The sequence below is a fragment of the Micrasema longulum genome, unplaced genomic scaffold (assembly GCF_059751315.1).
Source record: "Micrasema longulum isolate JH-2025_06_02 unplaced genomic scaffold, ASM5975131v1 h1tg000044l, whole genome shotgun sequence".
NCBI lineage: Eukaryota > Metazoa > Arthropoda > Insecta > Trichoptera > Brachycentridae > Micrasema > Micrasema longulum.
In genome coordinates this window covers 796,567-813,848 of record NW_028277251.1, presented here as the reverse complement: position 1 = coordinate 813,848, position 17,282 = coordinate 796,567, and the positions used below count along the sequence as shown (strand labels likewise).

The following is a 17,282-nucleotide window of genomic DNA, read 5'->3' as shown; positions in this document are numbered from 1 at the left end:
AATTTGCTTGACAGTTAATATCATAATAAATCTTTGGTTGACATTACGACATTGCACAAATTTATCAATAATCTCCTAAAAATATTGTTCATTGAATATTAAAATTAATATAAGTTATAATTTTATTTAACAACAATTTTTACAGTTGTTTATGAGCCATTTATTATTCATTTATTGGTTTTGTTTTGGCCTATGCTTTTAACAGAGTCTAATAACTAGCACTTATTCTATTTACATTATTCTTTGAAATAACATGTCGACATTTGGTTGTCGTTTGAATAAAAACTATACAATTAACCCTTGTGTGTGTGTGTGTATTGAAATATCATAACCTGTGATATTTATCAATGAAAATAATTTATTGTAATTATAAAAATACATATACAACCGAGACAGTCTTTTTCAATGGAAAACAATGAAGGGTTTACTCGAAACCAAATTGATATCGACAATAATATGGAGAATATTTTGAAAAGAAAATCAGAAAAACTGCAATCAATATGCCGCATCTGCTTGTCAGAGAACATCGCTCGATCAAAATGCTTGTACGACATCCACGAAACTGTTTCGTTTGCCGAAATGGTGATGTTGTGCTCGCGGGTAGAGTTGAAGAATAACGATGCATTGCCCGACATAATCTGCTGCCAGTGTCTAGAGGACCTGCAGATAGCCAACAACTTCAGGATCAAATGCGAAACTTCGGATCATTTCCTTAAGAAGTTTTATTCCGACAACTTTACAGTCAAAGATACACTAATAGACGAAAGTAAAGAAAATTTAAACAGTGTGATAAAAAAAGAAATTGTCAAATCTGAATCTGAAGACGATGATTTTTACTATATTGACAACTGTATTTCGTCCCCGAGTGTTGTGAATAAACATAAAACTAGAATGAAAATTGGATACAATTTGTCCAAAAACAAAACAAATGTAGTTAGAGTTCAGGATAAGTCTGGTAAAGTTATTTGTGGAGATTGCGGTAAACCTCTCAGTAACAAATATGCTCTAGTTAAACATTTGGAAGCTATGCATGGAGAAGATAGGAAGAAACGAGTCGGCACTGTGACGGGCTACGGCGCCACCAAAAGGTACCACTGTCCGGAATGCAATTACTCCACTCCGCGTCGCCACAATCTGGTCTCCCATCGGACCATACACTCCGGAGAGAAGCCTTTCGTCTGCAGTATCTGCGGGGCCAGCTACACGCAGCGCGGGAGTCTCATCAGCCACACGCGCACGATCCACAGCGACAAAACGTACTTCACGTGCCCCGAATGCGGCAAGCAGTTCAAAGTGCGAGCGCGATACGAGCGACACAAACTCGTACACACCAAAACAAAAAAATACCCCTGCACTCGCTGTGACAAGAAGTTCAAAACACTCTACTCGCTCGAGCAACACACAAACAGACATTTGAATATTAGAAACTACAACTGCGATGTCTGCGGATGTATGTTCATTTCCCGACCCGAGTTGACGAACCATTTTAAACTGCACAACCCTGTCAGGAACATGGAATGCAACATTTGTCCGTTTCGCACGGCGACAAAGTCCACGCTCAAGGTGCACCTGAAGCGCCACACGGGAGACCGCGAGTTCAAGTGCGATCTGTGCGACTTCACTGCGTACTACCGCGGGGGCATCACGAGACACATGCGGACGCACACCAAGGAGAAGAAGTACGAGTGCCCCGTGTGCGAGGCGAAGTTTGGACAGAGCAGTTGTGTGAACTCGCACATGCTCCGGCTGCACGGAATCAACTACAAAGTAAAGGATCACATGGATAGGAGATTTATAAAATAATTTGTCTAATAAAAAAAAATCTCTCCAGTTTTTGTTTTTTCAAATTTATTTATTTATTTGTACTTTTTGTGAATGAGATCCTGGGTACGTATTCTGATGGGAAGTTCAATTTTATCTACAAAGTAAAACTACGTTTTCTGTATGAAAAATATAATATTTTTATAATTTGTTTTTCCAAACATGTTCATTTACCGGTTACTGACGAAGATACTCAGAACTTTTATACAAATACACACACTTTCGTACATAAATATCGATTTTATTTTATACCGTCTTAGTATATAATGATGAAGATAGCCATTCATTATCGCGGCCCTGAGTTTGATTTCTAACTCAGTCAATATGATATATATTTTTTAATATTTCATACGCTGAACCTGACAAATGAGTTTATGATTGCATTTTTATGCGATTTTTCTTATGAAAAATGCCCATTGGCCAAGAATAAGCAAGTTAATAAAGGCAATAACGCCCGCCCTTATATGTATGTTAAATAAACTTGTTACGCGATTTTTTTATTTATTATATTTTTGTAGCAAATTAAATGAAATGGAAAAAAAGCACACAATTACTGTGTGAGGTTATTTAAAAAAAAAAGAATTAGCTAATTATAATAATTAATAACATTGGAAAAGTAGAAAAAATCTATAATTGAATTCAGCATAAAGGAAATAAAGGTATATTCTATTTTGAGCATTGTAAAAGATGTGGTTTATTTTGTTACAGTATTCACTTTTATCAATTTGTGTAAAACAAGTTCCGGTTGACCAACCCTTCTTCAGGATTAATAAAAGACTTTAAATTTTATTTTACAGTACATAATCCCAAAAAATAATTACAAAGCAAATATTATAAATATGAGTTTAAAAATATTTCTTTCTTTCTTTGATTTGTTAACAATACATAGTATGAATTTTACATTTACACTTTGTAAAAAATATTTTTTGACAAAGTAATTATAAAGTTATAAATGTTTTGTACCTACATAGTTAATCATAACGTTTCTACCTCTCTAATAAAGTAAAAAACTCGTGTTTAGAGAGGGAATTCGTTTTACATTAATTTATATTTATATATGTTTTATTTTATTTTTAATATATAGCACAGATTCCTTAAAATTAGTTATTATATTATAAGATATACACAATTTTCCACTGCTACATGTACATGTAATATTAAACATTTTAATTACTACTGTACCTAAACATAGCACTTTTTAAATTGATTCATATTCTACATATAAAAGATGTACAATCTTATTTACTTATTTTAAAAACAAATGGTCTGAAAACTTTTTTTTTTCAATTCTGTTACTTGTTGTACTAAATCTGAGACAAGTATAATTGATAAGATTAAGAAAGGGTCTCTGAGATGGTTTGGTCACGTAGAACGAATGGACGACGAGAGAATGGTAAAACAAGTATATATGGCAAAAATGAACGGCAACGTTAGACGAGGACGACCAAGGAAGACGTGGCATGATCAGATAATTTATTGTGGATTTTATTTATTGTGGATAACTTATATAGCGCCATTTTCGTAATAAAATACCTCAAGGGCGCTTTACATGGTGATTCTACTGTTAAGTTAATTTAATTGAAGCTTTAAATTTGTAATTTGATTAAAATAATTTATTTTGTTGTCACGTGCTACGGATTTATTCAAATGATTTAGAGAACAAGTGGGTTTTAAGTTTTTTCCGAAACATCACTTCACTTTCACAGCCTCGCACCTCTGCTGGGAGAGCATTCCATGCCATAGGGCCTGCGACCGCAAATGCGCGCTCACCAAATTTAGTGCGCTGTTTGCGTAGAGGTATAATAACTTTTCCTCTCGCCGTAGACGTAGCTGATCTAAGCGTGAGACGCCTGTCAGCTAGTTCATCTGGAATGCATAGTTCCCTTAGATATTCCGGAGCCGAGTTGTGCAGTGACTTATACATAAGCCAACAGAGTTTGTATTCGACCCTCTGTGGAAAACGTAGCCAGTGTAGTTCCCGAAGTAGTGGAGTGATATGACTGAACTTAGAGATTCCGAAAATAAGTCTCGCTGCGGCATTCAATACAGATTGTAGGCGAGTCATTTTGTTCATTGGTAGACCTGCATAGATACCATTACAATAATCGACTCTAGACACTACAAACGCATTTATTAATTGACGGGCGGCATCAACCGGCAAATTTTTGCGTATGCATTTAATTTGTCTCAGCTGGTAGAAGCATGAACTTATCGTTCTACTAATTTGAGCGTCAAGAGATGGGTCAGAATTGAGTAAAACTCCCAGTAGTTTAACGGTGGGTAAAACGGCACTCCCTACATTGGGTAGAGCCGTATCCTGGATCAAATTCTGTCGTTTGGCTGAAGCCACCCACAGTTGTTCAGTTTTTGATGGGTTTAATGTTAGTCTGTTTTCAGCCATCCAGTTTCCTATTTTCTTGATGCATCCATCAATTAAATTGACAAGCACACTTCTCTCGCCTGGTTTGCAATAAAAATAAATCTGCGTATCATCTGCATAGCAGTGCGACCACAATCCACATTCTTTGATAATGTTCTCTATATCTTTAGTGTAAAGGAGATAGAGAAGTGGTCCGAGTACTGACCCTTGAGGCACTCCTGTAGACACCCGAAAGTTGGTTGAGCTTTTACCCTGGAACACGACTGCATATTCTCTTTTATTAAGATATGAACTGAACCACATATGTGCCTGATCACGGATACCATAAGTTTTCTCCAGACGTTCAAGCAAAATATTATGGTCTACAGTATCAAATGCAGCACTCATGTCCAGAAGAGCCATCAACACCAGATTACCAGAGTCCACCGACGTTATAATGTCAGACAGTACTCTTATCACTCCCGTCTCCGTGGAATGAAAACGTCGGTATGCCGATTGCCTTACCGAAAATAAAGAATTCCGCTCGATATAGTTAACGAGCCTGTGAGAAACTATTTTTTCTAGTATTTTTGATACGATGGGAAGATTTGAAATAGGGCGAAAACTGGAAAGATCTTCCACATCTAGTTGGGAATTTTTTAAAAGTGGAGTTACATTTGCTTTTTTTATGGCTCTCGGAACAATGCTGCGCTCCATGGATGTATTAAATAAATCTGTTAAAAATGGAGCTAATACGTTAATGCATTTTTTCAAAAGCCATGTTGGCATCGGATCTAATATACATTGTTTGTTGGGTAATGCCGCAACAATTTTAGATTTAGATTTTTAGATAAACCAAAATCTTAAGTCTGGTCATGTCAAAAGCAGACAGAACCGAAGGGCATGTATGACAAGATGTATGAATGTGGAAGAGGCTAGGAGTGTATGCCAGGATAGACGTGTGTGGCGGTCCATTCTCTCTGCCTACCCCTACGGCGAAATGGCGTGATGGTAGTAGTAGTAGTAGTAGTAGTTACTTGTTTTGTGAAAAGTAAAAATTAGTGGTGCTTGAGTTTTGAAAAGAAATAACGAAATTCCTTTAATTTCGTCTTACTATTTAATTCAGTTAAAAGAAAACTTTTTATAATATAATATTGCGTGACATGTGTTCTAAAAAAACACAAGATTATTTGTTTCTACATAATTTGACGCATTTATGAATTATTCCTGAATATTTAACAGAAATCATCCACGCAAATGTATTTTCTTCCTTAAACTGTAGTTAAATTTAACTAATACATTACATTTATGCTAAATTAGCATCTTTTATCTTCCCCATTTTCTACGTGTTGCCTTTTTAGAATTCACTAAAATTGAAATTACGCGCTCTGTCTATGACCAAATTCAACGAAAACCATAAATGATGTTTATTTACCTTATTTTCTATTGTGGTTTATTAGTAGAGATGAAAATAATCGACAAAATTTACTAATCGAATGATTAGTAACCGAATGAAGGAAATAATCGAATTAATCATTCGAATGAATAATTTATTTCCGGTATACAATAGAAAAAGAAATTTATTCAAAGACAAACTCCGTTTTTCGGGAGAAACATTCATACTTTGGGAATGTTAGGTACATTTTTCCTTTATAAAAAAAAGAGCCTTCTACCAAAATGTGATAACATCGGCCAAAAGCAAGTGACATAGATTTACAAATTAAAATTAAAAACAACACAAATATAAAGGAATAACAATATGAACACAAGCAAAAAACGATACCTACATTGTATGAAAACATAGAGTTGGTTACATTCTAGAATATTTTCAAATGTTTTGAATTCTTATTTAACTTAAACTAATAATATTATTTGAAAAACAGAGGTCACGTTCTAATACGGATTTTATAGTGAATATAAAAAAAAATCGTGTGTTTATTGTATGTAACCCTAATAAAAAAGTAATTCAAAATATATATTTTTTTTAAAAACAAATTAATACTGATTTTCAAACAAACAAATGGGAAAATAAAGACATGGTTTGAAAATTAAAAAATACCACCCGTAAAGCAACAAATTATAAACCTACAGGAGGTGATTTTCACGAAAATGGCGCTATATAAATTATCCAAACATTAGGTACGTCAGTTTGTTTTTTTTAAACTATGGAAATAATAATAATGTAAACCATGATCCTTACTTTATGCTATTTAGAATATTTACATGGGTATAATTATAGTCAGATAATGTAGAACTATTACTAGTTATTATAGTCTGTGGTTATCATTACTTGACATCACAGACTACAGACATAACCTAATATTTATCTGCCAAAGAAAGGATGAAAATTAAAATATTTTTGTTTCATATTTATTGTTTAGGTCCTTAGAGTATATACTTTAGGTCACGCATGTAAAACTACAATCAGCTGTTATTGTGTTGATATTTCAGATCGGATGGATTTGATATAAATTTTATTATTATTAAGTACACAAATAGGCTAGCAGCAGACCTATAAACAAACGTCACTTTATTTTATTGTTATTGTAAAATGATGCACTTTATATATTAATTATATTAATATACATTTTATCTGTGCTGACATAACTACAAAAAACAAAAGCATTTTATTTCAACTATCACGTTATTTCAACTATCGGCGATGAAAGTAGTCTGCGTAAAGCTCGCCCATTGGTCCATTTGTAGTCGAATGAATTTAACGCACGCCTATTGGTCTATTTGTAGTCGAGTGAATTCATTAGTTTGGAAATTACTAATTCATTCGATAGTCGGCGTGAGACTCGCCCATTGGTCTATTTGTAGTCGAATGAATTTAACGCACGCCTATTGGTCTATTTGTAGTCGAGTGAATTCATTCTTCTTCTTCTTCGTATTTTCATGGCCTTTTCACATCTCAACTTGGGTGTTCTGGCCTGTGTCGAGTATTTTTTTTTTACATATATACACATGTTTTAGTAATATAATATATACAAGTTAGTATGTTAGTATTTAATTTAATATATACATATAATAATAAAACATATTTACAGCTTTACACTATTTACAGCTAAATATTTACATAGGATTTTAAATACACGTTTATTGGGTGGGGACAGGAGAGTTAGAATATGAATAGGGAATGGGATATTAATATCAGAGAGGTCGGATAGGAAATCAGGATAACAATCATTTATGGGGCATCCAAAAATAAAATGCTTTAAATCTTCCTCATCTAGCTGACATTCGCAAATGGCAGAGTCCCGGACATGGATTCTGAACATGTGAGAACCATTGCAGCAGTGCCCAATGCGCATTCTGCATATGGAGGATGTCTCAAACTTGTTCAGAATCACTTTGGAAAACCAAGGCTTTTCTGTTACATTTAGTTTCAATTGGAAAAGATGTTTACCCTTGGCTTGGGCTACCCAATATTCTGAGTGAATTCATTCGACTACATTACTGCATTCGAGCTTTCAGTCGACTACATTTACACATCGAATGTAGTCGACTACTTTCATTCGACTACTTTCATCGGTAGTATTTATTAGTTTATTTATGTTTTATTTTGACGTTTGCGTCTAGTGTTTTGATTATGTGTGCTGCCTCGCTAAATTTGTTGAAAATCCAATAATTCCATATTATTTTTTTAATAATAGGTAAATGACCATTATATAAAATGGGTAAAAAATAACGTAAGTATGCTATAGCTTTTCTGGAACAATACATAAGCTTGGTTATGTTTTCAAAAATGACTAACCGTCTAGATATTCTAATAAAAAACTCGCGGAAATTGAACGATTTGTGCCGGATATGTTTGACGGAAAATTGTCCAGATTTTACGTCGCTTTTCGAAGTACACAACTCTATCTCTATTTCCGAGAGGGTAATGCTGTGCGCCAGAATCGAAATAAGAAATGATGACGGTCTTCCCGGATTTATTTGTCAACCGTGCATCGCAGAACTGGATACCGCCGATCATTTCAGAATCAAATGCGAGAATTCCGACTCACTTTTGAAGAAATTTTATCTCGAATCCATCGTGAAACAAGAGTCGATAGAAATACCCGATTACTTCTCCGAAGAAAAGAGCACAGAAGACCCGCAAATAAAAGAGGAAAATGGGGCCGCTGATTCGGACGGGATGTCCGCTAGCGCGGGGGAACAGCGAGAAAGTCCTCCCCTGAAAGTTTTCAAACTTAAAAAAAAGAAAAAAATTAAAACTACAAAATCGAACTCACAAAGAGATATAAAATTTAAAACAGAAACGAATCTCGCAGTCAAAAAAGAAGAGTTAGAAAATGATTCTATGGATATCAGAGAGAACGGTGTCAATGACGACTCCGTATCTCGTAATAAAACAAAATATTCGTGTCATTTATGCGGCAAGCCTCTCAGCAGCAAGTCGTCCGTGGAGCACCACATCGCGCGCATGCACAGCGGGGGCGCGCGGCCGACCAACGTCACGGGCTTCGGGGCGGAGCGCCGGTTCCACTGCGCCGAGTGTCCCTACAGCACCAAGTACAGCCAGAGCCTGAAGTACCACGCCTCGGTGCACTCGGGCGAGCGACCTTACCGCTGCGCCAGCTGCCCCCGTAGCTTCACGCAGCCCGGCAGCCTCTCCTGCCACCTCAAGACTCACAGCAGCAAGATGTACTTCACTTGCGCCCAGTGCGGGAAACAGTTCAAGTATAAAGAAACGTACGAGACGCATAAAAGCGTACATTCCGAGTTGAAAAAATTCACATGCTCGATATGCAATAAGGGACTCAAGTCTAAAAAAACCCTCGAGGGGCACATGAACCGACACTATAACATCCGCAACTTCAGCTGCGAAACGTGCGGCAAGACGTTCGTCACGCGCGTCGAGCTCGTCAATCACTCCCGCCAGCACACGGCAGAAAAGAAATTCAAATGCAACTATTGCGACTTCAGCACCCATCTCAAGAAAGGTTTGGATTCTCATCTGCGGCGCCACAGCGGCGAGCGGCCGTTCAAGTGCGACGAGTGCGGCATGGCGTGCTACACGCGCGGGGAACTCAAGTGCCACATGCGGAAACACACGAAAGAAAAGAACTACTCCTGTCCCGTTTGCGAGTTGCAGTTTATCCACAGCTCCAGTGTCAACAAGCACATGCTGAAGACGCACGGGATCAAGTACCGGAGAAATGATAATTTGGATAGGAGAATCATCAAATGAATCGCCCTGTCACTCCTTTACTTGTCTCCTTTCTCTTCTGTAATGGGTTTCCTCCCATTAATAATTTTGAAAAAAGTAATAATTACTATTTTGACAATAAGCCCCGTTTCGTTTATAATGATTTTTATACTTTTACCAATGTATATTGTATTTTATGTACTTAAATAAGAGGTACGATGTCTTTTCTCTTAAAAATTCTTTTATGTCTATGTCTTGTCTTGAGCACGATGATGTAAAACGCCATGTTTTGTGATATTTTTATATACATAATGTTTATTGTACTTAAGACATAATTGATAGCACAATATTTTTACTGTGTACATTAATGTTTCATTTTTACGATTGTACTGATCACAATTATAAAGTATAATAACGTGTTTTCTAGCTGTACGAATTTTCCATATACGTGGTATCTCCAGTAAATAAGTTCCGTTTATATTTCTTGCATCGCAGCACTGTTTTTGGGCTTAGGCGGTACTTACCCTGACCTGATGAGTAGTTGACGCCATTATGAGACTGTTGTAAACGCTTCGCGGTGCTTGTTTGAAATGCCGAATAAAATTTTAACTCTCATCGCTTGCCAATCGAACCAGTCCATAATCATCTACAGATCTGTGAGGTGTACGGGAACATGTGATGACTGATTCCTTACGGTAAGGAGATGAGTGTGTGACGAACACAATGACGAATGAATTGGGCGTCCCCTTTTGTGAAGAGGGGGTACAAAAGCTTGCGCCGCGCTATAACAAGTGCCTAAAAATGGTGGGAGTTACGTAGAAAAATAGTTAAGGTCTAAAAATTTTTCACAGTGACCTTTTTTTCTGAATATGTACTTGTTCTCTTTAACCTATCAAATGGAACTTGCTTTCTAAAAATACCTCATAATTATTTGGTGATTTTTACAATCAACCATTATTTTTAAATCTCTTCACAATTTTCCCTTGAGTTTTAATTTTCAGTGAAACTTATATTTTAAAACGATTTTATCTGTAAAACATTAATATTTTTTAAATACACCACTGAATTATTAAACTGAGTTAACCAGTTTCAGGTTGACTGACTCATCTTTTTTTATTAATTATTGTGGTACTTAATGAGGAAGTTCAGTGTCTTTTTTTAACTTTTTTATTTGTTAATAGAATATTAAACTAAGCCAAATTTTTTTATTTTTATGTATCGTATTATCAGCGCTATGATTTTTGAAGTTTTGTATTTCTGAAATAACTCCGCGTGGGACATCAGAGGTTGTCCATTTGAATTTTTTTTAAATATATTTTATCTATGACAGATTTTCAGATTGGTTCGTTTACAGTGACCAAACCGGATATCCTTCAATGCTCTCATATGAACCATTGACGTCATTCAAAGTTGTGCGTTTTTATTAAAATATTTATTATAATTTATTTTGTACATTTTTAAGAAATTTTACTGTACAATTTAATGCTCTAATTTTTACCGCGCACAAGAAAACATTTTTGTATCTAATTTCCCGTAGGGCTGAAATTCCTCATTATTATTGATCATTTTGTCAGTACCGGTCTAGTGCCGAAAAAAACAATATTACCGCTTATTTATACTAAGCTTTTAAAAAAAAGACAGTGTTGAACCTGAATATTCTAACGTGGAGTACAAACGCCATTTTGTAACAATAATACCAAGTTAGTATGTGTGGTAAAACCAACTCTTTACATTGATTTCCATATTGCTTATTAGTTAGTTATATTTTATGAATTATGATTTGTGTATGATAAATAATTGGAAAGGATGTTTTAATACTTAAGAATAATAAAATTGTTAAATACAATAGCTTTTGCTTTCTCTTTTACTGTAATAATAATGTTTGGATAATTTATATAGCGCCATTTTTGTAAAAATCACCTCAAGGGCACTGTACAATAAATAAATATCCCAGCACGTCTTGCAGCTAAAAAGCTACAGAGCGCATGGACGGTTGGGATTCTAGTTTCTCGTCTCCAATTATGATATATAGGAGCTAGATAACAGCACGTCTTGCAGCTACAGAGCGCATGGACAATAAGAAATCTAGCTCCTATTTACATTTTTATTTAAAAAACTAATTAAAAAGCAAATTTATAAAATTAGAAGTTAGATAACAACAAGTCTTGCAGCTACTGAGCGCATGGACGGTTGAAATTCTAGACCCCATTTACTAAATTTAGATATTTGATAACATTTACATAATATGATAAAAATAATATGATAGCTAACATCACAAAAAGTCTTGCAGCTACAAAACGCATCGATGAATGGAATTTCAACAACATAAGAATGATTTTAAAAAGTTAACAATAAAAAATAATAAAAAACACAATTCTAATACATTGAGCAAAGAACTTGTAAGTATGGCAATTAGTGAACATGTAACAACACAAAAAGTAAAATATAAAAAACTAAACAAAGATAGCATTCCTAAACTTATTATTGAGGTTAACAAGATGGTATGCAGTTTACAGGATCTATTTGTCCTTTTCTTAGTAAATAACTGTAAAAACATTTGGTTCACATTTGGCTGTTCCCTGAGAGATGATAGTAGAAACACATCTGTGTGCGTAGTGTAGAGTGTAGGTACCAAGGAATCTATCCGCTTCTTGCTTATTTTGTTTGTTATTATTTTTTTTCAAATAATATTATTATTTTACTTTGATTAAGATATCAGATAAACTTGTGTATTGCTTTTGATATTCGAGTAATTTTACGTGATACAGGAAAAAAGGTGTCATTTGTATTTTTAAATGAACGTAGATAGGTAGCACTATATTATACGGAAATTGTTTTATAATAAAAAATTTAATTTCGGCGCTTGATCTTCACAAATAAACACATTTTTAAACAGTTTTAACAGAAGCACAGTTAGGAAATCACGAGAGTTTGTGGCGTTTTAATATATTTTGGTTAGAACAAAGCGTTGAATATAAAAATGTGTATAAAACAATGCTTTAAATGAATTATCTTTCTTCTCACTCTTTGTTTATAGCATGTCCATACCTTAGCGACTTAACTTAATGTTTATAACAATTAAACACATATTTTTGTATTTTAAACTAAAGTTGTAGAGAGGAACTATATTTCACACCCAGCCCGCTCGTAGGCTGGTTTGACTGTAGTTTGAAATAAGAATAACTCTTCACACTAAAGGAGCATATTATTATATATTTTTCTACATAGGATTCATTGAATCTTCTGCAAACTTAAATGATTTAAAAAAAAAAAAAATAGATTAAAACCATTTAAAAAAAGAAAAAACTATGTATCATGTGACGTAACAAGTTTTCGTCGGAGAATTCTGCTGAAACCGGAAGTCTATCACAACACCCTATCATTGTTTTATCCGAGTGAACTTATGACGTAGTCCAAAGCGGTTTGTTTTCATACATTTTAGAGAAACTTCGCCTTACAATTAAATGCTCTAATTTTAACACGTGTAAGAAAACATTTTTATGTTCAATTTTGGCAAATTGGATGTATTGGGTAGCACTGAACTTCCTCATTAACAAATTAAAATCAACAAACTAACAAACACAAACCTGTGTCCAAACTGTTATTGTCTTGCAAATAATCTATTATTCTATAATAGCTCTTTCCAAACAGCCTGCGCTTGACAAAATCTTTTTAAATCTTTGTTGACCAAGTCCAAACATCGAGAGATATTTATTTATAGAAGAAGCATATGCAGTTTGAGGCAAAATAATGACTCATTTTCCTTTATTTCTTGTGTTAATATTATTATTATATGCTATGCTATGCTATGATATGCTTAAATCTATTTTAACGAGAATTGGCTGTTGGCTAACTTTAACTTTTCCAAAACAAATCTAGTTCATTTTTGAACCCATTGAGACTACACATTGAGATCACTCTTGTGGCAGCTTATTCCAACCATCAACAACTCTATTGCTCGGGAAATGCTTCCGTGGATTTAGATTAAATCTCATTTTCTCTAGCCTGAGACTGGCCTTGAAGACGAGCATCTTATTTAAGCTTAAACATGGGATCCCTTTCCTGTTGTTCCTGCAGGTTTCGTTTCGGACAAAATTGGAAGGAATTTCGGTCGATATGTGTCTGATTACGTTCGTCTGTACTTGGGTGCAAAAACTGAAGACATTGTGACCTTCAGTTCCTTTTGGCCGGTGAGTGTTGTTAGTTAGTCAAACCAAAAAGCGCTATAAATAAACTAATTTACTCATTAAACTATGCATTTAATTTCATTGCGTAAATACACAAAATTATTTAACACTTATTTTAATGAACTCATTAGGTTTAACAATAAAAACGCCTGATATTGGGCGTTTTGAAGTGATTTTTAACTCATTTATATAAGGTTCGGTTTCGGATAGTTTCAGCCAATAAAACAAGTTTCGGCGGAAACTAGAACTTAGGTTTCAGTTTTGCTTGAAAATCTTATTTCAGTCTGTCGCTTAAAAAATATTACACAAATAAAAGGGAGAATGGAAGCGGGAAATCTGTCTATAACAAAATTTTAATTAATATATCTTGTTGATTTGAAATAAAACACAAATAATACTTGCATCATATTTTTATTGTTGTAATTCTTACATCAGTAAATTGGAGATATTCACAGCATTGAAGAGAAAATTGTTACATGTCATAATGGTGCGTTGTATATTCGACAATAAAATACAGAAATGCTTCTAAATATGTCTCATAGGGTCTAAAAACTCTCATTTACAAAACAATTGTGACTGCCGTGAAATCTAAAAAAAAATTTACACTTTACAGTACAATTTACAGAAAATAATATACAAAGGTGAATTAAATATAAACCGGAATTATTTTTTAATTGTTTATTGAAAACAGATAGAAATACAAACACTAAAAATTATTTTTCTACATAATTTCCTGATTTTAAAACAGATCAATAATTTCTTTATCCCGTTATCGTAAAAAGAAGGTGGTTGCGTCATCAGCCGATTGCGCACGAAACCTTCTACTGCGTCATTGGTGTCAAAACGTTGCCCTCCGGGTGCTTCTTTCATGGCGCGGAACAAGTGATAAGCACGGGGCGATAGGTCCCAATTACAGGGACGAATTGCCAAAATAAGCGATTACGCACAGCTTACCATTATATTTGATTTTCGACAATAATGCTCTATTGTTAACTATGTTTATGGGAAAATAAATAAAATAATTGTTATTTATTATGAATCACCATCTCCGTTTATATCTTCCTAAAAAATATATCAATGAAGTGCGCCCGGTGCCATAGACTAAAATCCCAGCGCCCAGCCCGTTCTCAGTGAACGATGAAACTAGCCGATTACCTCAGCTTATTCCTCCATATAAAAGAGTACATCCTTACATCTTTAACCCAAGTCAGCTTTTTTAGTAGTTAAATAATCTTGCAGATTACAAATATTTTTTGAAGATTCTCTATTTGGAAACTAGTATTTCGAACATTATTTCCGAAGGACTGTTTTTCTTTGATAGGATACCGTTGAAATAATATCTTATATATGTATCACATAGGAGACATGTGGCGTTCGCAGTGGCCGTTTTTGGCATTATTCATTTTAAAAGGAATCGGCCAGTACTCAGTGTTGACATTTAAATCATTATGGAAATATCTGCTGAATGTCGTAGTTTAGAATGGTTAATATGTAGAATGGTTTTATACAGCATAAAATATTCACAAAATGTCTCCGGGCTTGTCTGTGAGCTGCCAACTCCTATGCGTTCTCCCAAGCTGAATCTGTAAGCCCGTTTTTAGATAGAAAGAATAAGTTTCTTATAGTACACTTATTTATTATGCATCAAAAATTGGTAGCTGTAAATTTCTAAATTACGTTACCGGCTGACCATTTAACCTTACATTTGAGTAATATTTACATACAACAAAGCAATAGTTGGTTCTCTATACGATGATCATTTTTCCAAGTAATAAAATGCATATTGGTCTGATTTTTACAAAGATTTGTTATACCCTGGGTAATCTATGGTACCCACTGCCTTCAGAGAGGTTCCAAGTTCGAGTAGTATTAAAATAACAAGATTAAGGCAGGAAATTCAATGCTACGGAAAATTTGATATAAAAATTATTTTCTTACATGCGGTAAAAATTAGAGCATTTAATTGTAAGGCTGAGTTTTAAAAAATGTACAAAAAGATCATATGAACTGGGTCCCGTGGTCCCGTGTCTTGTGTATCGGACTCGAGGATCGGAGGTCCGTGGTTCAAACACCACTCTACCACAACTTGATTCCCAATTTCTAATAGCGAGTTATTTACAAATCATTGAAATATTTGGATAAATCACAAGAATGAAAATATTTATTTTTACAAAAAATAATAATAAATTTTAACAAAATGTTTAGAATAGCCAATTAGTTATGTGTTTCTGGGTAGCCATGTTAAGCGTATTTTGATAAGTACGGGGTTCTCTTTTTACATGTCAGAAAACTCACCGACTTGAACTCATGATGTTAGGGGCAGTGTAATTTCAAAATAACAAAACATTAAAACATCATAGCAATAATAATATGATACATAATTTTTTTTTTTTGCTTAGTTTGGATAGTTCATTAACAAATATGTTTTTTTTAAATAACTGAACTTTCTCATTAGAAAGAAGTAAAGAAACCAAAATCTGTCTGAGACATACTAAAAAAAATAAATAGAAGTGACACCTGACCAAAGAAAAAAAATGACACTGTACAGTCAGTCCTCCTTAGAAATCCTAGTGAAGACGCTTGAATCAATATTGTATACATTCAAAAATATAGTATGGTAAAAAATTAGATTACTGAAATAAAAATGCCAAAAACAGAACCAACTATTCTCTTATTTCACAATAATTGTTATTTCAGCTTCCAAGGAAAAAATATTCAAAATTACAAAAATATTCTAGAACTCAAATCACACCTTAAAAAACTAAGTTATTCTTAATACAAATATAATTTTATATGTTTTATGTACAAAAGAGATATACGCGGATATTGGACAAGAGTACAATGCCTTTAAATTACAAAATGTATCATCGACATTCGTTCGAAATGGTGTAAGGGAAATGTCTGAAAATAAGATTTAATGTCAGAACTTCATTTTGTACATTTTGATGCACAGAACGATGTTCCAAAACCGTCTTCTCGGGTAAATTTAACTTCACTAAATCCGTGCTATAATGTAAAACTATATAATGCAATGTGATATTTTGCACGAGGATGACTGGAGAGCTAAGAGGTGGCTACTTTTCACTTAGAAAAAAAACGTCACTCTCTCGGGAAAATTCCGGAAAGTGGAAGATTGAATTCTTCTTTCAATTCTACGTAAAAAGTATTTTTGTCCCCTTACTGCATTTCAACATTCTTTCGACGATACAATAATTGTAATTTGTTTATTGGCTTCCATGCCAGATGTGAAACAATCTAACGTAGTGAGAATCTTAAGCAGAGAGTGTTTGACTTAAATAAAATACACAACTTTATTAAAAAACATCGGGCAGTTAAAAATTGTAACCTGTCGTCTGCGCCAATAAAAACTACCTTTATATAAATATAGATCTGCCAGAATCGGCAGATGGTTTATTCTGCCGTCATAAGCAAAAAGGCAGTTATTTGCAATAGTTATATTTTGAGATATGAGATATGTAATTAATCTTAAGTAAAACCACAGTACGTCCATTGTTTCTAAAGCACAAAACTCGTCATCATATCATATCATATCTACATCGAGTTTTTGCGTATGGATTTCTAGGTAATGTGTTCTTGCTTAAAAAACATTATATCATTTTTTGTATTGAAATATTTATTTTACTCATTGCTATATATCAAATAAATGGTTCGAAATTTCTTGAATAACATTACCTCATATTTACTAATTCTGTGATTTTTGTCAAAAAACTGCATTTTTGCATATGACGGCAGAGTTGCG

At 34.0% G+C, this 17,282-nt stretch overlaps 2 protein-coding genes across 2 annotated transcripts; both read left to right on the top strand.

Annotated features, from left to right (window-relative positions):
- Window positions 1-2,054, top strand: LOC148285287 (uncharacterized). Its single transcript, XM_088228041.1, has one exon. It carries the CDS (start codon window positions 406-408, stop codon window positions 1,801-1,803), a length of 1,398 nt encoding a protein of 465 aa, XP_088084167.1. The 5' UTR covers window positions 1-405; the 3' UTR covers window positions 1,804-2,054.
- A 5,668-nt stretch (window positions 2,055-7,722) lies between these two features.
- Window positions 7,723-9,521, top strand: LOC148285286 (uncharacterized). The gene has a single exon (XM_088228023.1). It carries the CDS (start codon window positions 7,917-7,919, stop codon window positions 9,375-9,377), a length of 1,461 nt encoding a protein of 486 aa, XP_088084149.1. The 5' UTR covers window positions 7,723-7,916; the 3' UTR covers window positions 9,378-9,521.
- Window positions 9,522-17,282: the final 7,761 nt, after the last annotated feature.